At 42.8% G+C, this 20,686-nt stretch overlaps 1 protein-coding gene across 1 annotated transcript; it reads right to left on the bottom strand.

Moving 5' to 3' along the window:
* Nucleotides 1-844: 844 nt before the first annotated feature.
* rtn4ip1 (reticulon 4 interacting protein 1) lies at nt 845-20,648 on the bottom strand. Its single transcript, XM_078276824.1, has 9 exons — nt 20,120-20,648; nt 17,587-17,738; nt 13,612-13,680; nt 13,116-13,240; nt 12,714-12,762; nt 12,158-12,294; nt 11,611-11,794; nt 1,827-1,919; nt 845-1,213 (listed from the first exon to the last, which is right to left on the bottom strand). The coding sequence occupies exons 1-9, from the start codon at nt 20,376-20,378 to the stop codon at nt 1,088-1,090; spliced, it is 1,194 nt and encodes a 397-aa protein (XP_078132950.1). The 5' UTR covers nt 20,379-20,648; the 3' UTR covers nt 845-1,087.
* Between the last annotated feature and the right edge of the window lie 38 nt (nt 20,649-20,686).

Genomic DNA, 20,686 nt, shown 5'->3' with positions numbered 1-20,686 from the left:
ATTTGGCAACGGCTTGAATGTAACGGACGTTCATTAATATCAAAAAGTTACGCACTAAAGCTTTAAATTCACAGTAATTTTCTGGCTTTTAACTGGCCTATTCTCTCTTCCATGGATTTGGGGTTGAATTGCTTTCACCAGATCAAGCGAACCATTTGGTATGATCCACTGGTGCATAAAAATAGACAAATGTATATTTAGATTTTTTGGCACAAAATAACAGGATTACCCACCACATTGTAAAATTAAGCAAAAATGTGTAAAAAAACAAACAAAAAAAACAACAAAACTAAAGCAGAATAAAAAATAACTCTCTTATTCTAGTCTCGGTCTTAAATACACATGGGACAAAATAACATGAACGCATGGTAAAATACATTTCACAACAGTTACACTTGCATATACTGTTGCCTTAGAAACGACCATAGAGGATTAGCAACATCATGCAGGGCTTTTGATTTTGGCTGGTGTTCGTGTTATTTTGTCCAGCCTCTATACTGTATATGGAGCCCCATTTTCATTGTTAACTGACACAAAAGCTGTACACACTATGGAGGACACGCTGTAACCAGTCAGACTATTTCTCAAATATGATACCAAACGGAAGCAACAGCCACATTCACTCACAGGTTATCAAGGCCATATTTAGCTATACTGTATGAAAGAGTAACATCAGAAAGATCCTACAGTTGAATCAGCACCTCTCACAAAAACTGAACATTAAAACCATTACGAAGGTAGGGCTCTGCAGGGCTGTTGTGTTAGACTGCATTAGTTTTAGGACGGTGTACCTAATAAACTGGCAACTGAGCGTATGTGGAAATACTTACATTTTACAGTCAAACATAACTAAGCGCTCTTTAATTGAATTGAGAGTATAAAAAATACATTTGAAAGCATATACCAGCAGCTATAATGCTTACATGCATGTTTGTAGCTTCAAAGCCCCCAGAAACAAGAAGCAATAGCCTTGTTCTTGTACCTTGTTTGTAGCTGTGGATACAATAAGCTAACCTAACCTTGCATATCAGTGCCTTTAATTGAGTTTGTTTCAGGATTGTGCAGAAAAGGTCTCCAAGAGTCGGCATTATAAGTCATATCCCCCTTTGCTGAACTGGACCACGGTCTTTCCACGAGCGTGCCCTTTCTCCACCTTCTCGAAGGCCTGAGGAACCTGGGAGAAGCTGAACGTCTCCTCCACCACTGGCCGAATCTGAGAGAGCAGAGAGAGGAAGGTAGCAGTCAGGCCTTGTTTCACAACTGTTGTGAGTTACATCATCAGTGGGGGTAAACGGCTGATGCTATTTCCTTCAATGATGAAATAAAATGATGTTAAGGCATGTTTGTGCAGGTGCATGCTCAAGTGAGAAACATAAGATACTGTAGACAGCGGGGTGTTATCTGCACAGGGAGGAAGATAACCCCCAGTTGAGCTGCATATTATATCACACTACAGGATCAACAATGTGTTGAGATGCCAAATGCATTCATGAAATCTAATGTACGGTTCCTTCTCAATTTGGAATTTGGAGATGCACGAATCAATCCTGCTGCTGTGTGATGACCACAGCTAATTAATGGAGTCAAAGAAAATGAGCCTATAGAATACATTCTACATTTGTTTGGTTGGCATATGACATTGTCTAAAAAAGAAAAAAAAAGAAAAGATGTTTCAAGCCAAAAGTGTGAGAGTTAGCAATGCTGTGATACTGAAGGTGGGCTCCAGGCCCAAATTAACCCCTGATGTGCACACAATAATAAGCTAACTGGAGGAAACATAATTCTGTCCGTTGTCAGTCCCTGAAAGGTTAAATCTGATACTGTACCTTTCCTGCATCCACTAATTCCCTTATTTCATCCAGTGCAGGACCACTAGGTGCAAAGAATCCCCAGCGGTAGTGAACTCCTTTGACTAGGTGCTACAAGAAAACAGAATGAGAGAACAGGCATAATTAAAACTGTTGTGTGCATAGCAGAAACTCTACTGATGAGGATTTTAACTTTACAGTGTCCGATAAAAATAGCCTGGCTCCGCCCTCCTACGTACTTCTGCTCAATTTTCATTTTCCTTCAGTACATCGTCTGGGTTTGCGGTATATTCTTGGGTTTTCTCCATAGACATATATAAAATGGACCAACAGATCCCGTTGCTCTGGATGGAGACCAGTGAAGGATATTAGAAGGACTTTTCCGGTAATGGCTGAGCGTTACTGCGCAGCCTCCAAATGAGCTTGAAGACGTAGATGTGATGTGAGCAACGTGTCTGAAAGTTGGAAGTCTTCTGGTAGCTGTGCCAAGAGAAATCTCAATCATTCCGAATCTTGCAGAGACGGAAAGCGTAGGTATATGTTAGGAGATAACATAGGCACAGGCTAATTATTGCTAACTAAAATGCTAGTTAACATTAGTAATTAAACTTATACAGCGAATGTGAGACGAAACTGCCTGCGAGCTTCTCCTGTACTATACGGTAATTCCTCTACTGTGCAACAGTAAGTCGCGTGGTTATGACGTAATTGTTAGCCTATTTTTTCCAAAAACGTCTGCTACGGAGCCATAATGTGAGGTACAAGGTAATGGAGCCTTTTATACATTGTCGTGTTTCTTTAGAAATAAACAATGGACAAATAGAGTCTTTAAACGCTTCAGATGTAAAGTTATTCGCTGTCAAAGTGACGTCAAAATGAATGGGAGTCAATGGAATGCTAACGGGAGTTGATGGCTTGTTAACATCAAAATGGCGCCATAGGAGGTACGCGTTCCGAGGAGAAGCTTACCCCGTTGGTTTTCTCCGGCCAAATCTTCACCGGTCCAATCAGCGAACAGAGGGAGTGGCTGAGAACGATGATGTTGAAGTTGTGCGCTAGTTTGAGTTGTAGTTCCGTAATGGCGGCGGAGAAAGATGCGAGCGAAGCCATTCGGTCTATTGTGGCAACGCTGACGAATATCCAGAAGTTAAAGCCAGAGCAAGAACAATCTTTGCTGATTTTTGATGGTGGCCATGATGTTGGGGCCCTCCTCCCCACGGGGTTCGGGAAAAGTTTGATTTTCCAGCTCACTCCGTTAGTGGTGAAGGAGTTGGCTAAGGCGAACGCTAGCGATGCTAAGCCGATGTCACGACCAAAGTTGGCGATTGGTTATGGCAGATCCAGAGTGGCTCTGGGCAGATCCAATAGCTTTAAACTTCAACGGAGTACCCGCCTTCAGGAAGTGAACACTTGTCAATGGAGAGAGGCCAGACTCTCTGTACAAAGGAAATGTACGAGAGTCTGGTAGGACCCAGGCTACGATAGTAAGGCCTAAACTAGAAGAAAAACAAGTCATGTTGAACTGATCGCGTTACTGCAGAACATCTACAAACTTCCTCTTCTCACCATTTCTTTTATTAACTTGCTACTTTCCTGTTAGTTCCTGTCATAATAGAAATATTAATAGCAGTTATAACTACAGGCATGGATCGCTAGCTAGTGTACTTTTCAATATGTGTCAAGAACATTCTGATTGACAGGTCTTGACAAATGTTAATTAATCATACTTTGCATACAAAATTACATTACTCAACCTCGGCCTGTATCCAAAGAGTCTCATGGGTGGAGATGCAGCACATTGCTCCTCCCCCTTTGAATTCTTTCATAATCCAACGTAACAACAGCAGTCACATTACCAGAAGCACCGCACGAGGTGACCTTCTAATTCCATTCAGGAAAAGCACATTTGGCCAATTATCATTTTCTGTTACGGCATTACAAAACTGGAATTCATTGCCCACTACAATCAAATATATACATACATATTCCACCTTCACAAAATACCTTAAAACATGGCAGTCTGATAACTATTACTGTACACAATCTGTCAGATGTGACGTGTTTGATGTGACGTAGTCATTGTTGCTGTCGCTCCATCTCTGCTGCCTGCCTCTGTTATGTCTTGTATGTGCTTTCAATGTGGCCTCTTGAGACTCTTCTTTTCTTTTGTCTCCTTCATATTGTATTAACTGCATGGACTGATTTAATGCCATTGCCGTGTTTGTGTGCCACTTTTTTGTGTGTTTTAACCCTTTTTGTTTAGGCCTGCTGTTATTATAGATGTAATGTAACTGATTTTAATATGTCAGCTGGCCGGGGACTACAGCTGGCAATTAGCCGTTGAGGCTAAAGCTGCTCCTTTGACTGTATAGTTCATTAAAGGGGACTGTCCACGACATTATAAACTAATAAACTAAATTAAACTAAATGTTCCTTAACGCCTTTAACAGCAGGGTAGGATTTCCTGCAACTCATAACCGGAACAATGATTTGAGTCTATTGTAATGTTTGCAGCCATTGTGTGTGTGTGTGTGTAACTTTTCGATATATAAAAAGGAGTTACTTAACGCGTTTCCTTTAGTTAAAAATGACGACACTGTGAAACCCAAGCCGGCTGTCGGCGCTCTAGTTTTACTTTTATGTACAAAGTGCACAGAGTGTTTGCATGAGGAAACAAGGATGTGTAAGACCTTGGTGTGTACAGTATTATTTGCTTCCTGTCTGTAAAACAGGAATACAGTACAAGATACATCCCTCTGCCATTATTTTGAATTGTTTCATCATTCTGCTGTATGTGTTTTTTCATATCAGCTCTATGAAAGAACTGCGTGTCACTTCCAAATAAAAACGGTCATCAACACTGAAAAAAAAATCTGCCGATCCCTTCACGGGTCTACTGAGAGGTCAAGTGTAAGAGGGCAATGTGGGCTACATGGTTTCAGGATGAGTAGAAGAGGAAATGTGGAAAGGAAGTGAAGAAATGTAGACACATTTAAAAATTGAAATGTTACATTAAAATGGTATTGTGTGGAAAGCAACAAACCGCCAACTCCTCCCCAAGATCTGCATTTACAGTCTGTTTCATGTCCTACCTTTGTCAACCTCGGGGGCAAACCCCTCGGTTTGACATAGTCACATAATTCTACTTTTGGCAAGAAAAAGAAAGAAAAGGACAGATTTCTCTGGGGCTGTCCCTGTCCGTTATAATCCTTCATCCAAACTCCTTTTCTCAAGTTTCGAGTTCATGAGTATTTCAAGTCCAGCAGCTCTGTAAGGTTGTACTTAGGCATAGTGCTACTGTACTTTGCGCGAAATGCTTATGTCACCATGCCATCATGATCCTCACATATAAATGTGATATTTACCATTTTCGCCATCTTAATTTTGCATCTTAGCATGCTTAAATTTGCTAATTAGCAATAAATACAAAGTACACTTTTTGATATTAATGAACGTCCGTTACATTCAAGCCATTGCCAAATGAGTTGATACAAAGCTAATTAAGACTATCGGCTCCAAACAACCCTCTCTGTATTTCTCAGTACGGCTGGGTTCAGAAACTGGTGTCGTCCGGCGACTTTAGCGTTCAGAAAATCGAGTGAAGATAATGACCTTTTCTGAAGAGACCATGTTTTTTTAATCCTCCGTGTCCTCCTTGGCTACTAGCAATTGCGTGGAGGAGGGGTGGGGGGCAGTGTGTGGCCACTGAAGGCTTGTATCATGTGGACGCGCTGACAGTTTTGTTATTACTTAAAATTCCCCATGGGAGAGACAGAAACTACGTACTATAGCTTTAAGTTCAATATTCTCTCTCCTTCCAGCTCTGTTTTGGTCGCCACCAACTCCTGAGAAAATGCTTCATATTATGTTCACCTGCTAGACGCTAACATTGTCCATCTGCCATTTGGTGCTGGGCAAGTTCAGGTTGCATACATTATGTTTATCAGAGCTTTTAAGCTTAAAACAGATGTGGCTAGAAGCAGGGTTAAAGGGGAGCGGATTAATAAGCTAAAAGACACTAAAACGTTCCTAAGAGGTAAGCACATTTTTCTCTGGATTTGTCACCACAAGTGACACATTTTACATTACACATAATCATTTGATCCACTTGTAAAGATAGTGGTGAGCAGCTTTAAATAAAAAATATTTATTTTGGCTCTTAAACTAAAACCATTTTAAATTGTCATGTATGGTGTTGAATCTGATAATCCTGTTTCCCTTTCCCCTGGTTCCAATACCTGTTCCACTTTGGCTAGATTTCAATACATTTCGAGACTACAGAAACTACAGCTAAATATTATGAGCAAAGCCTTTTGAAACTTTCTAACACTTTGGAACAACTGAAGTTCACCGCATTACTTCCACTTCACATCCTGTTTTCAGGTAGAAATGTGCCAAGACACAGTTTCCTTGTTACTGAGTGTAATGTAATGGAAATAAATTGCATTAAGCTCTAATCTTTTGGATTTACCACATAACACTTGTGTGCACTTGTTACTTAGTGATTTAACCATAGATCTAAATGTATAAAGATGTTGTATATCTAAGGATTTAACTCCCAAATAGTGTGTGTTCCAGCCACAGAACTACATGTAGACTGTGTAGAACTTTCCTTTACAACTTCTGAATAATACATCTATAATAAGTACACTTCTTCTCCAGGTCATTCATGTAAAACATCATCCTAAAGGGAAAACTAATTTAGCTTTAGGTGTAACCAATCATTGAAGTAGAGGTGTTTTGACTTGGAACATAAGCGACACATTTTGTGGTTAACGCTTGAGTGAAAAGAAGTGGTGATGTTAAAAATGCATTGCATGCAAGCATTGCTCTGCATGATGTTCTGTAGCAGGCCGCACTGACAGGATGCCACTTACACACTCCTGGAGTGTCATGTTCTAAATGTGTCCTGACTGTAATACCATATATCTATGTCATTTCAGTTACACTGGCACCTGAGACTGACTGAAAAACACTGTAGTCATAGTAACTGGAAACACTGTACATCACAATGTCTCTGGTATTGCTAATGAACAGTTTCCACTGCGTTTTCACACAGTTTGTCTCAATGCAAGACAGCTGCTATTCAGATCAGATTACTGGACTCTGTGGGCAGCTAATCACAACTGAGTTGTCTAGCTGTGCCGTTTGCGTTGGATGTTTATCTAGCTATTTGTTCATTAACACACAATATTTTCAGCAATAAGCCAATTTAAAAAAAAAAAAAAAATCTGAGTGCTCTTTGCATGAGGACATGGAAGAAATGGCTGTGGGCTGCTTCCTTTAAAAGGAACACCTTGGGCATGTTACAACATAAATATGGAAACAACAATTCCATCCATCCATCTTATCCGGGGTCGGGTCGCGGGGGTAGCAGCTCCAGCAGGGGACCCCAAACTTCCCTTTCCCGGGCCACATTAACCAGCTCCGACTGGGGGATCCTGAGGCGTTCCCAGGCCAGGTTAGAGATATAAACCCTTCACCTAGTCCTGGGTCTCCCCCGAGGCCTCCTCCCAGCTGGACGTGCCTGGAACACCTCCCTAGGGAGGCGCCCAGGGGGCATCCTTACCAGATGCCCAAACCACCTCAACTGGCTCCTTTCGACGCAAAGGAGTAGCGGCTCTACTCCGAGCTCCTCACGGATAACTGAGCTTCTCACCCTATCTCTAAGGGAGACGCCAGCTACCCTCCTGAGGAAACCCATTTCGGCCGCTTGTACCCTGGATCTTGTTCTTTTGGTCATGACCCAGCCTTCATGACCATAGGTGAGGGTACGAACAAAAACTGACCGGTAGATTGAGAGCTTTGCCTTCTGGCTCAGCTCTCTTTTCATCACAACGGTGCGATAAATTGTAATACCGCACCTGCTGTGCCGATTCTCCGACCAATCTCCCGCTCCATTGTCCCCTCACTTGCGAACAAGACCCCAAGGTACTTGAACTCCTTCACTTGGGGTAAGGACTCATTCCCTACCTGGAGAAGGCACTCCATCGGTTTCCTGCTGAGAACCATGGCCTCCGATTTAGAGGTGCTGATCCTCATCCCAGCCGCTTCACACTCGGCTGCGAACCGATCCAGTGAGTGCTGAAGGTCACAGGCCGATGATGTCATCAGGACCACATCATCTGCAAAAAGCAGCGATGAGATCCCCAGCCCACCGAACTGCAACCCCTCTCCACCCCGACTACGTCTCGATATCCTGTCCATAAATACTACAAACAGGATTGGTGACAAAGCGCAGCCCTGGCGGAGGCCAACTCTCACCTGAAACGAGTCCGACTTACTGCCGAGAACCCGGACACAGCTCTCGCTTGGTCGTACAGAGATTGATGGCCCTGAGAAGGGGACCCCTTCACCCCCGTACTCCCGCAGCACCTTCCCACAGTATCTCCCGGGGCACCCGGTCATACGCCTTCTCCAGATCCACAAAACACATGTAGACTGGTTGGGCATACTCCCAGGCTCCCTCCAGGATCCTTGCGAGAGTAAAGATCTGGTCCGTTGTTCCACGACCAGGACGGAATCCGCATTGTTCCTCTTCAACCTGAGATTCGACTATCGACCGAACCCTCCTTTCCAGCACCTTGGAGTAGACTTTACCGGGGAGGCTGAGAAGTGTGATACCTCTGTAATTGGCACACACCCTCTGGTCCCCCTTTTTAAAAAAGGGGAACCACCACCCCGGTCTGCCACTCCTTAGGCACCGTCCCCAGACTTCCACGCAATGTTGAAGAGGCGTGTCAACCAAGACAACCCCTCCACACCCAGAGCTTTAAGCATTTCTGGACGGATCTCATCAATTCCTGGGGCTTTGCCACTGTGGAGTTGTTTAACTACCTCAGCAACCTCCACCAGGGAAATTGATGCCAATCCCCCCTCATCCTCCAGCTCTGCCCTCTACCATAGAGGGCGATTAGTCGGATTTAGGAGTTCCTCAAAGTGCTCCTTCCACCGCCTCTATTACCTCCTCAGTTGAGGTCAACAGCGTCCCCATCCTTACTGTACACAGCTTGGATGGTTCTCCCGCTTCCCCCTCCTGAGGTGGCGAACGGTTTTCCAGAAGTACCTTGGTGCCGACCGAAAGTCCTTCTCCATGTCTTCTCCGAACTTCTCCCACACACGCTGCTTTGCCTCTTTCACGGCAGAGGCTGCAGCCCTTCGGTACCTTGCAACTGCCTCCGGAGTCGTCTGGGATAACATATCCTGGAAAGACTCCTTCTTCAGTCGGACGGCTTCCCTGACCACCGGTGTCCACCACGGTGTTCGTGGGTTACCGCCCCTTGAGGCACCTAAGACCCTAAGACCACAGCTCCTCACTGCAGCTTCAGCAAAGGAAACTTTGAACATTGTCCACTCGGGTTCAATGCCCCCAGCCTCCACAGGGATGCACGAAAAGCTCCGCCGGAGGTGTGAGTTGAAAGTCTGTCGGACAGGGGCCTCCTCCAGACGTTCCCAATTTACCCGCACTACCCGTTTGGGCTTACCAGGTCTGTCCAGAGTCTGTCCTCTCTTCACCCTAGTGTCCAAAACATATGGCCTCAGATCCGATGAAACGATTATAAAATCGATCATTGACCTTTGGCCTAGGGTGCTCTGGTACCAAGTACACTTATGAGCATCACTATGTTCGAACATGGTGTTCGTTATAGACAATCCATGACTAGCGCAGAAGTCCAACAACAAACAATCACTCTGGTTTAGATCAGGGAGGCCGTTCCTCCCAATCACGCCTCTCCATCTGTCTCCATCATTACCCACGTGCGCGTTGAAGTCCCCCAGCAGAACTATGGAGTCCCCGACTGGAGCCCCATGCAGGACTCCACTCAAGGTCTCCAAGAAGGCCGAATACTCCGAACTCGTTTGGTGCATATGCACAAAAAACAGTCAGAGTTTTCCCCCCCACAACCCGCAGGCGTAGGGAGGCGACCCTCTCGTCCACCGGGTTAAACTCCAATGTAGCGGTGCTCAGCCGGGGGCTTGTGAGTATCCCCACACCCGCCCGGCGCCTCACACCCTGGGCACCTCTGGAGAAGAAAAGAGTCCAACCCCTATCCAGGAGTATGGTTCCAGAACCAAGACTGTGCGTAGAGGTAAGCCCCACCAGATCTAACCGGTAGCGCTCCACCTCCCACACAAGTTCTGGCTCCTTCCCCCACAGAGAGGGGACATTCCACATCCCCAGAGCCAGCCTCTGCTGCCCGGGTCTGGTCCGTCGAGGCCCCTGACCTTCACTGCCACCCATGTGGCAGCGCACCCGACCCCAGCGGTTCCTCCCACAGGTGGTGGGCCCATGGGATGGAGAGATGTCCGCCACGTAGCTTTTTCGGGCTGTGCCCGGCCGGGCTCCGTGGCAAACCCGGCCACCAGACGCTCGCTGACGAGCCCTCCATCTGGGCCTGGCTCCAGACGGGGGGCCCCGGGCTTCCTCCGGGCAGGGTCACTTCATCCCTTCCTCGATGTTTCATAGGATTTTTGAACCATTCTTTGTCTGGCCCCTCACCTGAGACCACTTTGCCTTGGGAGACCCTACCAGGAGCACAAAGCTCCAGACATCACAGCCCTCAGGTTCATAGGGACACACAAACCTCTCCACCACGATAAGGTGATGGTTCCCGTAAACATAAACAACAATTCCCTTGTGCACAAATCTTAACCTCATCCAACACCTCTGGAATAAACTGGAACGCTGACTGCGAGCCAACATCAGTGGTGCCCGACACAGCTAGTAGGGTTTAATCCACCCTATACACATCTTAACTATTTCCCCCAGAAATATAATAGAGGGAAAAACTGTTACGTTCTAAGCATAAACCAAATAGGCTGATATTTACAGAATATATGTATCACTGCAGAAATACGCAAGTCCCCAACCAGCCTCTGAATGCTAAAAGAATATGGAATAATAGAATGACTTTGAAAAATCCAAATTACCTGCTTTAACAAATTATTTTGGTTTATACAACGAAAAATTTTCAGATATCCCTTCCATGAGCCTGTTCTCAGCAGACAGATCACCGGCAATTAACTTGGCATTTCACATTCCTTGCAGCTCTAGCTGCATGCATAGTTTGTGTTATTTTCATTCTAATGTTGATTAACATAAATGGTGTTCTTTTGCCTCAATAATTATTAATACCACAAAATAATAATACACTAAAGCGTCAGGTTGGGAACCCATAAGTGTATGCATATTTCTTTTTTTTGCATTTAGTGTAGCTTGAAATATGAGCAATGCATTTTGACTGTAGCTAAAGTTCTACCTTAAAAACAAGTCAGTTTCCCAGGATTCTGAGGATAGTGTGCTTCTGAAGAGAAAATGTCTCATTTAGGGGAAAAGTATTAATCCCTACTACAGTAGCTAGGGCGTAATCTGCAAGTGTCCACATACATTTGGCAACGTACTGTACTGAACTGAGTCATCCGATGATGTTGTCATGGGTTTGTTTTTGCAGGGGGTTTTTTAGACCAAGATTGTCGTTAGATGTTGATAGAAGCATGAAAAATGTTCAAAATTCAAAATTCCAGTTTTTTTAAATTTCATTCAAGAATGTTTTTTTTTCCTGGCATGGTAGAATAAGGAGAAATAGGTACAAACCAATAAATCTGATCAATTATATTATAATACTCCTATTCTTACAACACTAGCAGCAACAATGAGCATTGATGCATCCTTGCAAATATGCACAATGTGATCAACATCTGTTGCATTTGGATCAATTCAGGTTAAAAGGACACAATCAGTCCATTCTTCAATAAATATGTAATTAATCATACTGTATCTGTGTAATTCTATTATGATTACCTTGAGGGCTTTGGTGGCCACTGTGGCAGCAGTCTGCATCATGCCATCAGCAATGCCAAGCCTGTCAGTGTTCTGGAGGAACGGTGTTACGAGGGTGACATACTTGGCGCCACACCAAGGCTTAAGCAGATTCAGCGCCCAATGCTCTGTGTCCCCTCCAATATTATCCAGGATCAGGTCAAATCTGGAGGTGGAGAGGGGTAGGGTTAGTGAAAACAAGAGACACAAGCAAAGGTACATATGTGTGGCGTCGTTGGGCATAAAAGACAAACTAAAGTTAAATGGAGAATTAGTAGGTGTGGAAAGAAAAGGGTGATTGGGCAGATGACAGAAATGGATAGAGAGAAAGAGATTAAGACGTGTAATTAAGTTCTTTTGAAAATTGAAGTGCATTGTTTTCACACACCGATATGCCAACTGCAGTTAGATGGACTGGGTTGCCTTGGTAACAAGGGCAAGTCATGATACATGATGATACATACACCGAACAACTCAAATTAAATACCAACACGAATGATAAATGACTGTAGGTGTGGGATTCTCTCACTTCTCCAAAGCGCTGAGCGGCTCCTCAACAGGTCCGGCAGTGTAGTCCACCACATGGTCTGCCCCCAGGCCCCTTACAAACCGCTCTGCATTCTGGGAGCAGGTAACAGTCACATGGGCTCCCCATGCCTTCAGCATCTGGACACAAATGATAGCATCAGCTGTTTGTATCATTTATGTCTAACTACCAAACAACTACATAAATAAATAAATAGATTTTTGGGTTATTGTAGTGAGCAGATTGTTACCCAATGTTTGAGAAGCGCACTGAATTTTTAATTAATGAGATCAAGCGTAACTTCTGTGTAATGTGAGCTACAGTTTTCAGGTCACCAAGCAAGGTGTGTGGCACAGTCAACCTGACAGGCCAAACAGACTTATAATAACACCGTTTACTTCATGATCGGTGTTCTTGTTAATTTCTACGCTGCTGCCACAGAGTATGAATATACGTTTGTATTTAGAGCAGCCTGTTCTGAGCTTGATGCACTTAAAAATGCTACGTAATGTGTACAATGTGCAGCCTCGCATATCATCATGCTCCTTTTGATCCATACCTGTATAGCAAATGTTCCCACTCCCCCGGATCCCCCAAGGATCAAAATCCTGTAGGGGGGAAGAGGAAAAATAGACATATACAATGCATGTGTCAACAATGTTTTTGACACTACAGTTGCACAGCCACAACCTCCTTAGGATTCATGTCAAATCCACTGTAACGTGTCAAGTTCACTGCAGTGCAAGGGAGCGTCACAGCCGCTGCCAGAGAACCACAGCACATCACCCAGAGGCTCATTACAGAGCGGGCTAACAGGGGCTTAGCTTTAAAGCAGCACCGAGTGGAATAATTGGTTAGCTCAAAAAACAGGGAGCATCTTTGGGGTGGACAGGGATTATAAACAAGTGGAGATTGTGTGTGCGTGCGTGCATGCGTGCAGTGTTAATCCACATTCCCTCACCGCTTCTTGGCACAGTTGTCCTTACTGAGCCCCCCGGTGTTGACCAGTGCCGACCAGGCACTGGTTGCCACATAGGGCATAGCTGCTGCCTCTGTGTGGCTTAGTGACTTTGGCTTGTGGGATACCTGAGCACAGCACACATTTATAATCATTATAAAAGCAGGATCACTTCAACACCTGCTGAATCATGATGAAAAAGCATCTGCCAGCACTGTACAATATTTACCTGATTTTCATATACCTTAATTAGTTGTTTTTTTTATTTGCATGCTTCACTAGTCAGTAAGTTATTTTAGAAGGAAAACAAAAACATTTTTCATATGCTGAAGTTAAAATTGATAAAGTGAGCAACTGCAAGAAACCACATTCAAACAAAGAGGAAGCTCAATACACAGAACTGATAAAGAGATTTAAGCAAACCTCACTAAATTGAGAAACTTGCTGTGGCACTTACATCAGCTCAAAGCAACAATATAGTCCATCAGATGCACAATACCTCATTGGCACTCAGCACCACAAACTCAGCCAAGCTGCCCTGCTTCCATGGCGGGATAGCTGCCCACACCTGATGGAGACACACAGCAACATGACACTCATTAACCAGAGACATAAACAACTGCGTGTCTACATTTCTATACAGTTAGTTCACAATTGTTTAGGATGACGAGACTGTGCAGTCACCTATCAAATCAAAAGTAGCACATGCTTAAGGTCATACAGTGAGTCACTCTATATTTTAGAGCTGCCTGAATTAATCAACAAATGTTTGGTCAGAAAAAGCCAAATGTGGCTTCATGAAGTGGTAAAACTATTTAAAGCCCCAGTTTCCCTTCACACAAACTTTAAGGCCATGATCTACAGTGGGGCAAAAAAGTATTTAGTCAGCCACCAATTGTGCAAGTTCTCCCACTTAAAAAGATGAGAGAGGCCTGTAATTTTCATCATAGATACACTTCATCTATGAGAGACAAAATGAGAAAAAAAAAAATCCAGAAAATCACATTGTAGGATTTTTAATGAATTTATTGCACTGCAGGATTTGAGTCCCTGGCGGCATAGTGTGTTACTGATGGTAGCCTTTGTTACTTTGGTCCCAGCTCTCTGCAGGTCATTCACTAGGTCCCCCCGTGTGGTTCTGGGATTTTTGCTCACCGTTCTTGTGATCATTTTGACCCCACGGGGTGAGATCTTGCGTGGAGCCCCGGATCGAGGGAGATTATTAGTGGTCTTTTATACTGATAACAAGTTCAAACAGGTGCCATTAATACAGGTAACGAGTGGAGGACAGAGGAGCCTCGTAAAGAAGAAGTTACAGGTCTGTGAGAGCCAGAAATATTGCTTGTTTGTAGGTGACCAAATACTTATTTTCCCGAGGAATTTGCAAATAAATTCATAAAAAATCCTACAATGTGATTTTCTGGATTTTTTTTCTCATTTTGTCTCATAGTTGAAGTGTACCTATGATGAAAATTACAGGCCTCTCTCATCTTTTTTAGTGGGAGAACTTGCACAATTGGTGGCTGACTAAATACTTTTTGCCCCACTGTAAATCATATCCAAGAAGAAAACTAGGTGTGAAACACAAGGTTGTAAACTGAAAGGAAATTAAAATACATGACTAAATGGAGGGAAAAAAGCAGTGATCTTAGTTTTCTGTGCCTGGTATAAAAAATAATAATTATGAAGGAATTTTGCGGTGTTTGAAGACAGTTGCGGATAAGGACTCTTCAAAATAGAATAATTCTAAATAGAAATAAGAAAGTACATAAGTTCAGACGTACGGTGTATTTGAGCTGCAACTAACAATTGGTTTCATTATCAATTATTCTGCCAATTATTTTCTCAAATAATCAAGCAATCGTTTGTTCCATTTTCTAATGAATAGGGTGAAAATGCCTATCACATCGACGTATCAGATGTTTTTCTAAACCCCAAGTTATTTGTATTGCACATACATGCTTTCCTTCCTGTAAAACAAACCATAGAAACATCCTGTCACTTTTAACTGCTTTTATATTTTAAGCAAACTTAACATATGCAAATATTAGCATGAACAGTAAAAGATTTAACAACTAAGACATAAACTGAACAATTTTCACAGACATGTGACTAACAAAAATGGAATGTGTCCCTGAACAAAGGGGGGGGTCAAAATCAAAAGTAGGCCTCAGTATCTGGTGTGGCCACCAGCTGCAGTAAGTACTGCAATGCATCTCCTCCTCATGTACTGCACCAGACTGGCCAGTTCTTGCGGTTGTTGTTGCCATCCTGTACCTGTCCCTATATCAGGTGTGATATTCGGATGTACCGATGCTGTGCAGGTGTTGTTACACATGGTCTGCTGCTTCCTGTCTCCCTGTAGCGCTGTAGGCGTCTCACAGTAGGGACATTGCAATGTATTGCCCTGGCCGCATCTGCTGTCCTCATGCCCCCTTGCACCAAGCCTAATGCACTTTCACGCAGATTAGCAGGGACCCTGTGCATCTTTCTGTTGGTGTTTTTCAGAGTCAGTAGAAAGGTCTCTTTACTTTCCTAATTTTCTTATAACTGTGACATTAATTGCCTACCGCCCTTAAAGGCATACTATGTAACTTTTCCCTCTTCGGTCCCCCTACAGGTTGTCTCATTGGAACTACAGCCGCACGAGCTGTAGCTCCAATGAGACAACCTGTAGGGGGACTAGAGCTTAGATCGGGCCCAAAAAATCAAGCCCGACCCTACCCGAGCACGTTGTGTCCAAGCCCGGCCCGACACATTAACTGTAATTATGAGCCCGAGCCTGATTTAAACCCGACAATTTTTCTAATACGTGGACCGTTATAACTGACGTTCTCAACTACAATTCCGTGTCTACAGAAATCTGTTTAGATTTATCTTAATGAATAATGCAATAAGGACGAAGCATGTAAACTGCGCTGTTTGTTTATCCAGAATGGAATGGATCGCAAATAGATCAGAATAAAGAAACGTAAAAAAAAACCTCGACCCTAGCTGCTCCCTCAGCTGAATAGTGTGGGTAACAGATCACTGCAGCAACATAATCAAAGCCCTGGAACCATATAGGAGACTTTTTCTGTCTCGATCACCTAATTGGTCGACAACAGTGCTGCAGGGGCGGGGGGGAGACGCGATGTAGCATAGTTCACCTCACACTCAAGTCAGTGCAGGACATACACCCAGAGCAACGGGAGAAGCTGGAGAGGCATAGCTTGTTCCCCACCGAATAAGGCTAATAAAGTAATGATTAAAAAAAACACAAATGCTTGTTTAAGGGGCCGGCCCGATCATAGCGGCGTAAAATGTCGGCCCGGGCTCGTTGGGCTCGGGCAGAGAATCTAAACTCTAAGGGGGACCGAAGAGGGAAAAGTTACATAGTATGCCTTTAAGCTGTTATTGTCTTTTAGACCGTTCAACAGGTGCATGTTCATTAATTGTTTGGAAAACATTGTTTAAACCCTTTACAATGAATATCTCTAGTTATTTTGATTTTTACAAAAGTATCTTTAAAATACAGTGTCCTGAAAAAGGGGCGTTTCCTTTTTTTGCTGAATATAGATTTAAAAAAGCTGGAACCAATAAATACTGACATCTTTGCTTAAATTATTTTTAGTTTGGTTTATTTCCAATTGACTTTTGTCAATTGATTAATCAATAAATTGACTAGTTGCAGCTCTACAATGTGTGGTGATCTGTCCACCACATTCTGTGTTATGATGCACAAGTTGAAAGAGCTGATGGGATTACATTTCACTGGAATTGTACCTCGTATGATTTCATGTGACGAATATAAATTGATCGATTGATTAATTAATTGGTTGATTGATTCTCTTTCTTTAATACATTCTCAATTAAAAACACTCCAAGTCAGGAATCAGCCAACAACAAAAGTTGAGTGCATCAGTTTAATAACACTCAACAGCATCTCCCAGCTTGCTGCACAATCCTACTCTACCACAAAGGGCTAGGATTTGGAAAAGACTCCAGTCATGTCGTGTTTCAAAGCCAGGCGGAGATGATGGTGCATAATCCTGGTAGAAAAATCATTGTGACAAAGCGTACACTATGGCCAGGAATAGATGAACTAGGTCATCCGCTGTGCTCAAATAGGCGTACGCTGTTGTGAGGAAGTTCAGTTTGCATTACAGAGCCTAATGTTAGCCACTGATTCTGCTATCAACGTGTGGCATCACATATCAGGATTCATCAGCACAGCTAATGTGTTTTTATCGACATTCTAAATGATTCTTGTATATCTTGTCTTTTGCAGCACTCTAACTGCAGCTAGATGGTTTTGTTTACGTCACCATGAATACATACTTTACAGTTATCCTTTATCCATACATGACTCAATGTGCGCAGGAGGAACAAGTTGTTTCCGTAAACAAGGAGCCTGCCTGTATTTATAGGCTAATGAAGTGATTACTGAGTCTACATGCGCACAACTCTTTCATCTGCTTTTTGCTCTGTTTACCTCATCCCTTTCTCTGAAGTACTTCACATCCAGGCCGCACTCCATGATGACCCCAGACACATCCCTTCCCAGGATGAGAGGGAACTCGCTGCCTGACTGCTTGATATTCAGAGGGTCTCTCTTCATAGACATTGTTGCAGCACCATAGCCACCTGACAGGGAGAGAGTCTCTGATTACAAATCATTTGAGATAATTTGCTACATTGACACATGCTACATGTTGAAATATTGGGGGGCGCTGCTAGATAGACTAACCAAGATAGAAAGGAAAAAAAGAACCAGGACAAGATCACATTATTTTTCCAGTTGGTTTAAGGGTATACAGTGGTCAATGGTGTCAAAATCTACATTAAGATCAAGTATGTTGTGGTTGTGTATATTTCTTTTCCCTGTTGTGTACATTTCTGTTTCCTGTTGTGTATATTTCTGTTGGGGTTGTTTATATTCCTGTTTCCCTGTTTTATTTTGTCTATATTTTTTGTCTGTTTTTCTCCCTTGTCTTGTCTAGTTTTACTTCCTGTGTTTTCCCACCTTTTTTGATTACTCTGCCCACTCCTAATGTGTTGCACCTGTTCCCCAGCCCTAGTGTCACCTGTTCCCTGTTTTCTCATTTACCCTGTGCATTTAGTTTCTGCGTTCCCTTTGTCTGTTGTCAGATCGTTTGTTTCTGTAGTGTCAGTTTAAGTCAAGTTATGTGATCCCTGGTTTTCCTTTTATCTCAAGTTCCTGGTTTTTGGACTACTTTTGTTTTTTGGATTCCCTGCTCTCTTGTTTGCTCTACACTCTGGAAGAAGCTTTTGCCCTCTGCATTTGGGACTCCTTTTGTTTATGTGAATTTAGTTTTTTGGTCAAATAAAATCCTTAAGCTCAACTTTTGCTTGCCCACTCTCTGCGTTTGGGTCCTCTAATTCCCTGAGTTGTGACAAAGTAACAGTAGCCGCAACCAACAATTATTTTAATCTGCTTGTTATTTTCTCAAATCCTCAGTTAATTGTTTGATCTATAGAATGTTAGAAAATAGGGAACATATTCATTACAAATTCGTAAAGCCCAAGGTGTTTTAGTAAGTTCAGTTTCAGTGTGGTGATAGGGCCTTGAAATCAGATTCAAAAATATTGCTGTTAGATTGGTAGGCCGAAGGTTGTTGAGCCACCACTCTATCCAGTACTGTTAGAATGTGACGTTATAGACTGGTCTAAATTAAGGTCCATGGCAGTCTTAAAACTGGTACTAAGCAATATAGTAACCATATATAGCATTGTGGGTGCCAGAATCCATCATAAATCTTTAAAAGCTGTATATGGTTATGTGGGGTTGAGGAGGCAGCAAGTAGGCTTGTTTTTTTCAACATTTGCTTCGACAATGTTTCAGATTTGGAAATGTGTGAGAACATGTACTATGCTGAAGTCATTGTATAAATTTAACAAAACAAGGTCGAGACGAGAGCTAGTGTAACCTGGGGATCAGGAACTTATTTTGAATTGTATATGATATATCATCTATTCTGTTATTTTTTTAGGGCATTGGATATGACAGTGGATAGACAGGAAGGGGAGAGAGAGAGATGGGATGACACGCAGCAAAGGGGCGCAGGTCAGATTCGAACCCGGGCCTCTGCAAAGGACTCAGCCTACATAGGGTACAGGCTCTACTGGGTAAACTAGAGGTCGCCCCAAATATCATCTATTCTTCTGCAAAACCAAGAAGTCATTGGCCATACGGTGGATAGTTAGTGGAGGGTTGCTTTCGAGTAAGTTTGAGTAAGTTTTGAGTAACAAAAATATCTAGTATTGTGTTTTTTGTTACAGATCACGCTAAAGAAAAATGTTGCTTTGGCAGCTGAGACAGATAGAAGAAATCAGATAAGACAAGCTTTGTGTTGATGCATTAATGTAGTCATCCCTGTATGACGACAAACATGCACGCCAGGCAGTGACAAAATAACACCTTCCAATATGCAATAATCAAAGTGCAATCCAACCAGTGAAACTTGAATTTCCACTTAGCATCCTCAAAAACTATCACAGTGTTTAACCCTCTCTACCCAACCGCAACCCCTTCCTTCAAGATCACTGGCTGTGTGGGAGAAGAATGATTCATTTTAAACAACATTACCACAGGAAACGTCAGTGTCAGACTCTGCATGCTCACTATTTAGTATCTATTTTGCTCACAAAGGAAGAAAAAATACCTCAAATCAAACTATAATGCATTCTTTAGTTCATTTGCAGTCACGTCAGATGTGGATCTATTAATTCATTGCCATTATATTAGTTTAGTTTAGTGTTTATTTTGATCACATACATAACATAAATGGTAAAAAAAAAAGTGGCGTCTTTACTCATTTCTAATCAATACTGATCGAAAAGGTGTAGGTTGAAGCATTTGCTTATTACACCTACCCTTTCTCTTTTATTTAAATTTTGTTCTTAGGTCCCTCATATTCACAAGAATTTCTAACACTTTTCTTAATGTCAGTCTGCAGGTTAAAATCTGATGGGCCTGTTCACATGTACACAAGCTTGTTACTCACCTCTCATGTTGACATCTAGTGGGTTCAGTCCTGCTGCCTGCACTTTAACAATTACCTCATTGGGGTAGTTGATGACGGGGAAACTGGCATTTTTTGTAAACCGAAACACATCATTGCTTCCATATTTATCAATAACCCAGGCAGGCATAATAGTCAAGCTGCTTCTGGTAGTACTGAACAGTCTTGATATGTTCACACTTAGTGGTTTAGTGTGGTGAAACAACCACCTACTGTACACTAAGTGTCTCACAGAACTCATCTTTAAATATTGTCAAATAAATCAAATAGTGCACCTGTAAATTCGCAGTGCTTTAAATCCCTGTTACATAGAGGAATACTTCAAACTGTACAGCCACTATGCTACAGTAAATTACTTATTTAAGAGATGTATACGCCACGACTACATCCTAGCTATAAGCAAATCTTAAATAGCCATTTCGATAAATGCAATAATTCCAAAGTTTATGCTGATTTCAAATCAGCGTCCTCTTTCTTAACGTGCTACTTCCTCGACCGGTGTCTTTCACAGTGCTCAGCCTCTCTCCGCCAATCAGAGCGCGGTTTCCT

Source organism: Sander vitreus, chromosome 20 (assembly GCF_031162955.1).
Source record: "Sander vitreus isolate 19-12246 chromosome 20, sanVit1, whole genome shotgun sequence".
NCBI lineage: Eukaryota > Metazoa > Chordata > Actinopteri > Perciformes > Percidae > Sander > Sander vitreus.
This window is presented reverse-complemented; position numbering and strand designations above follow the sequence as displayed.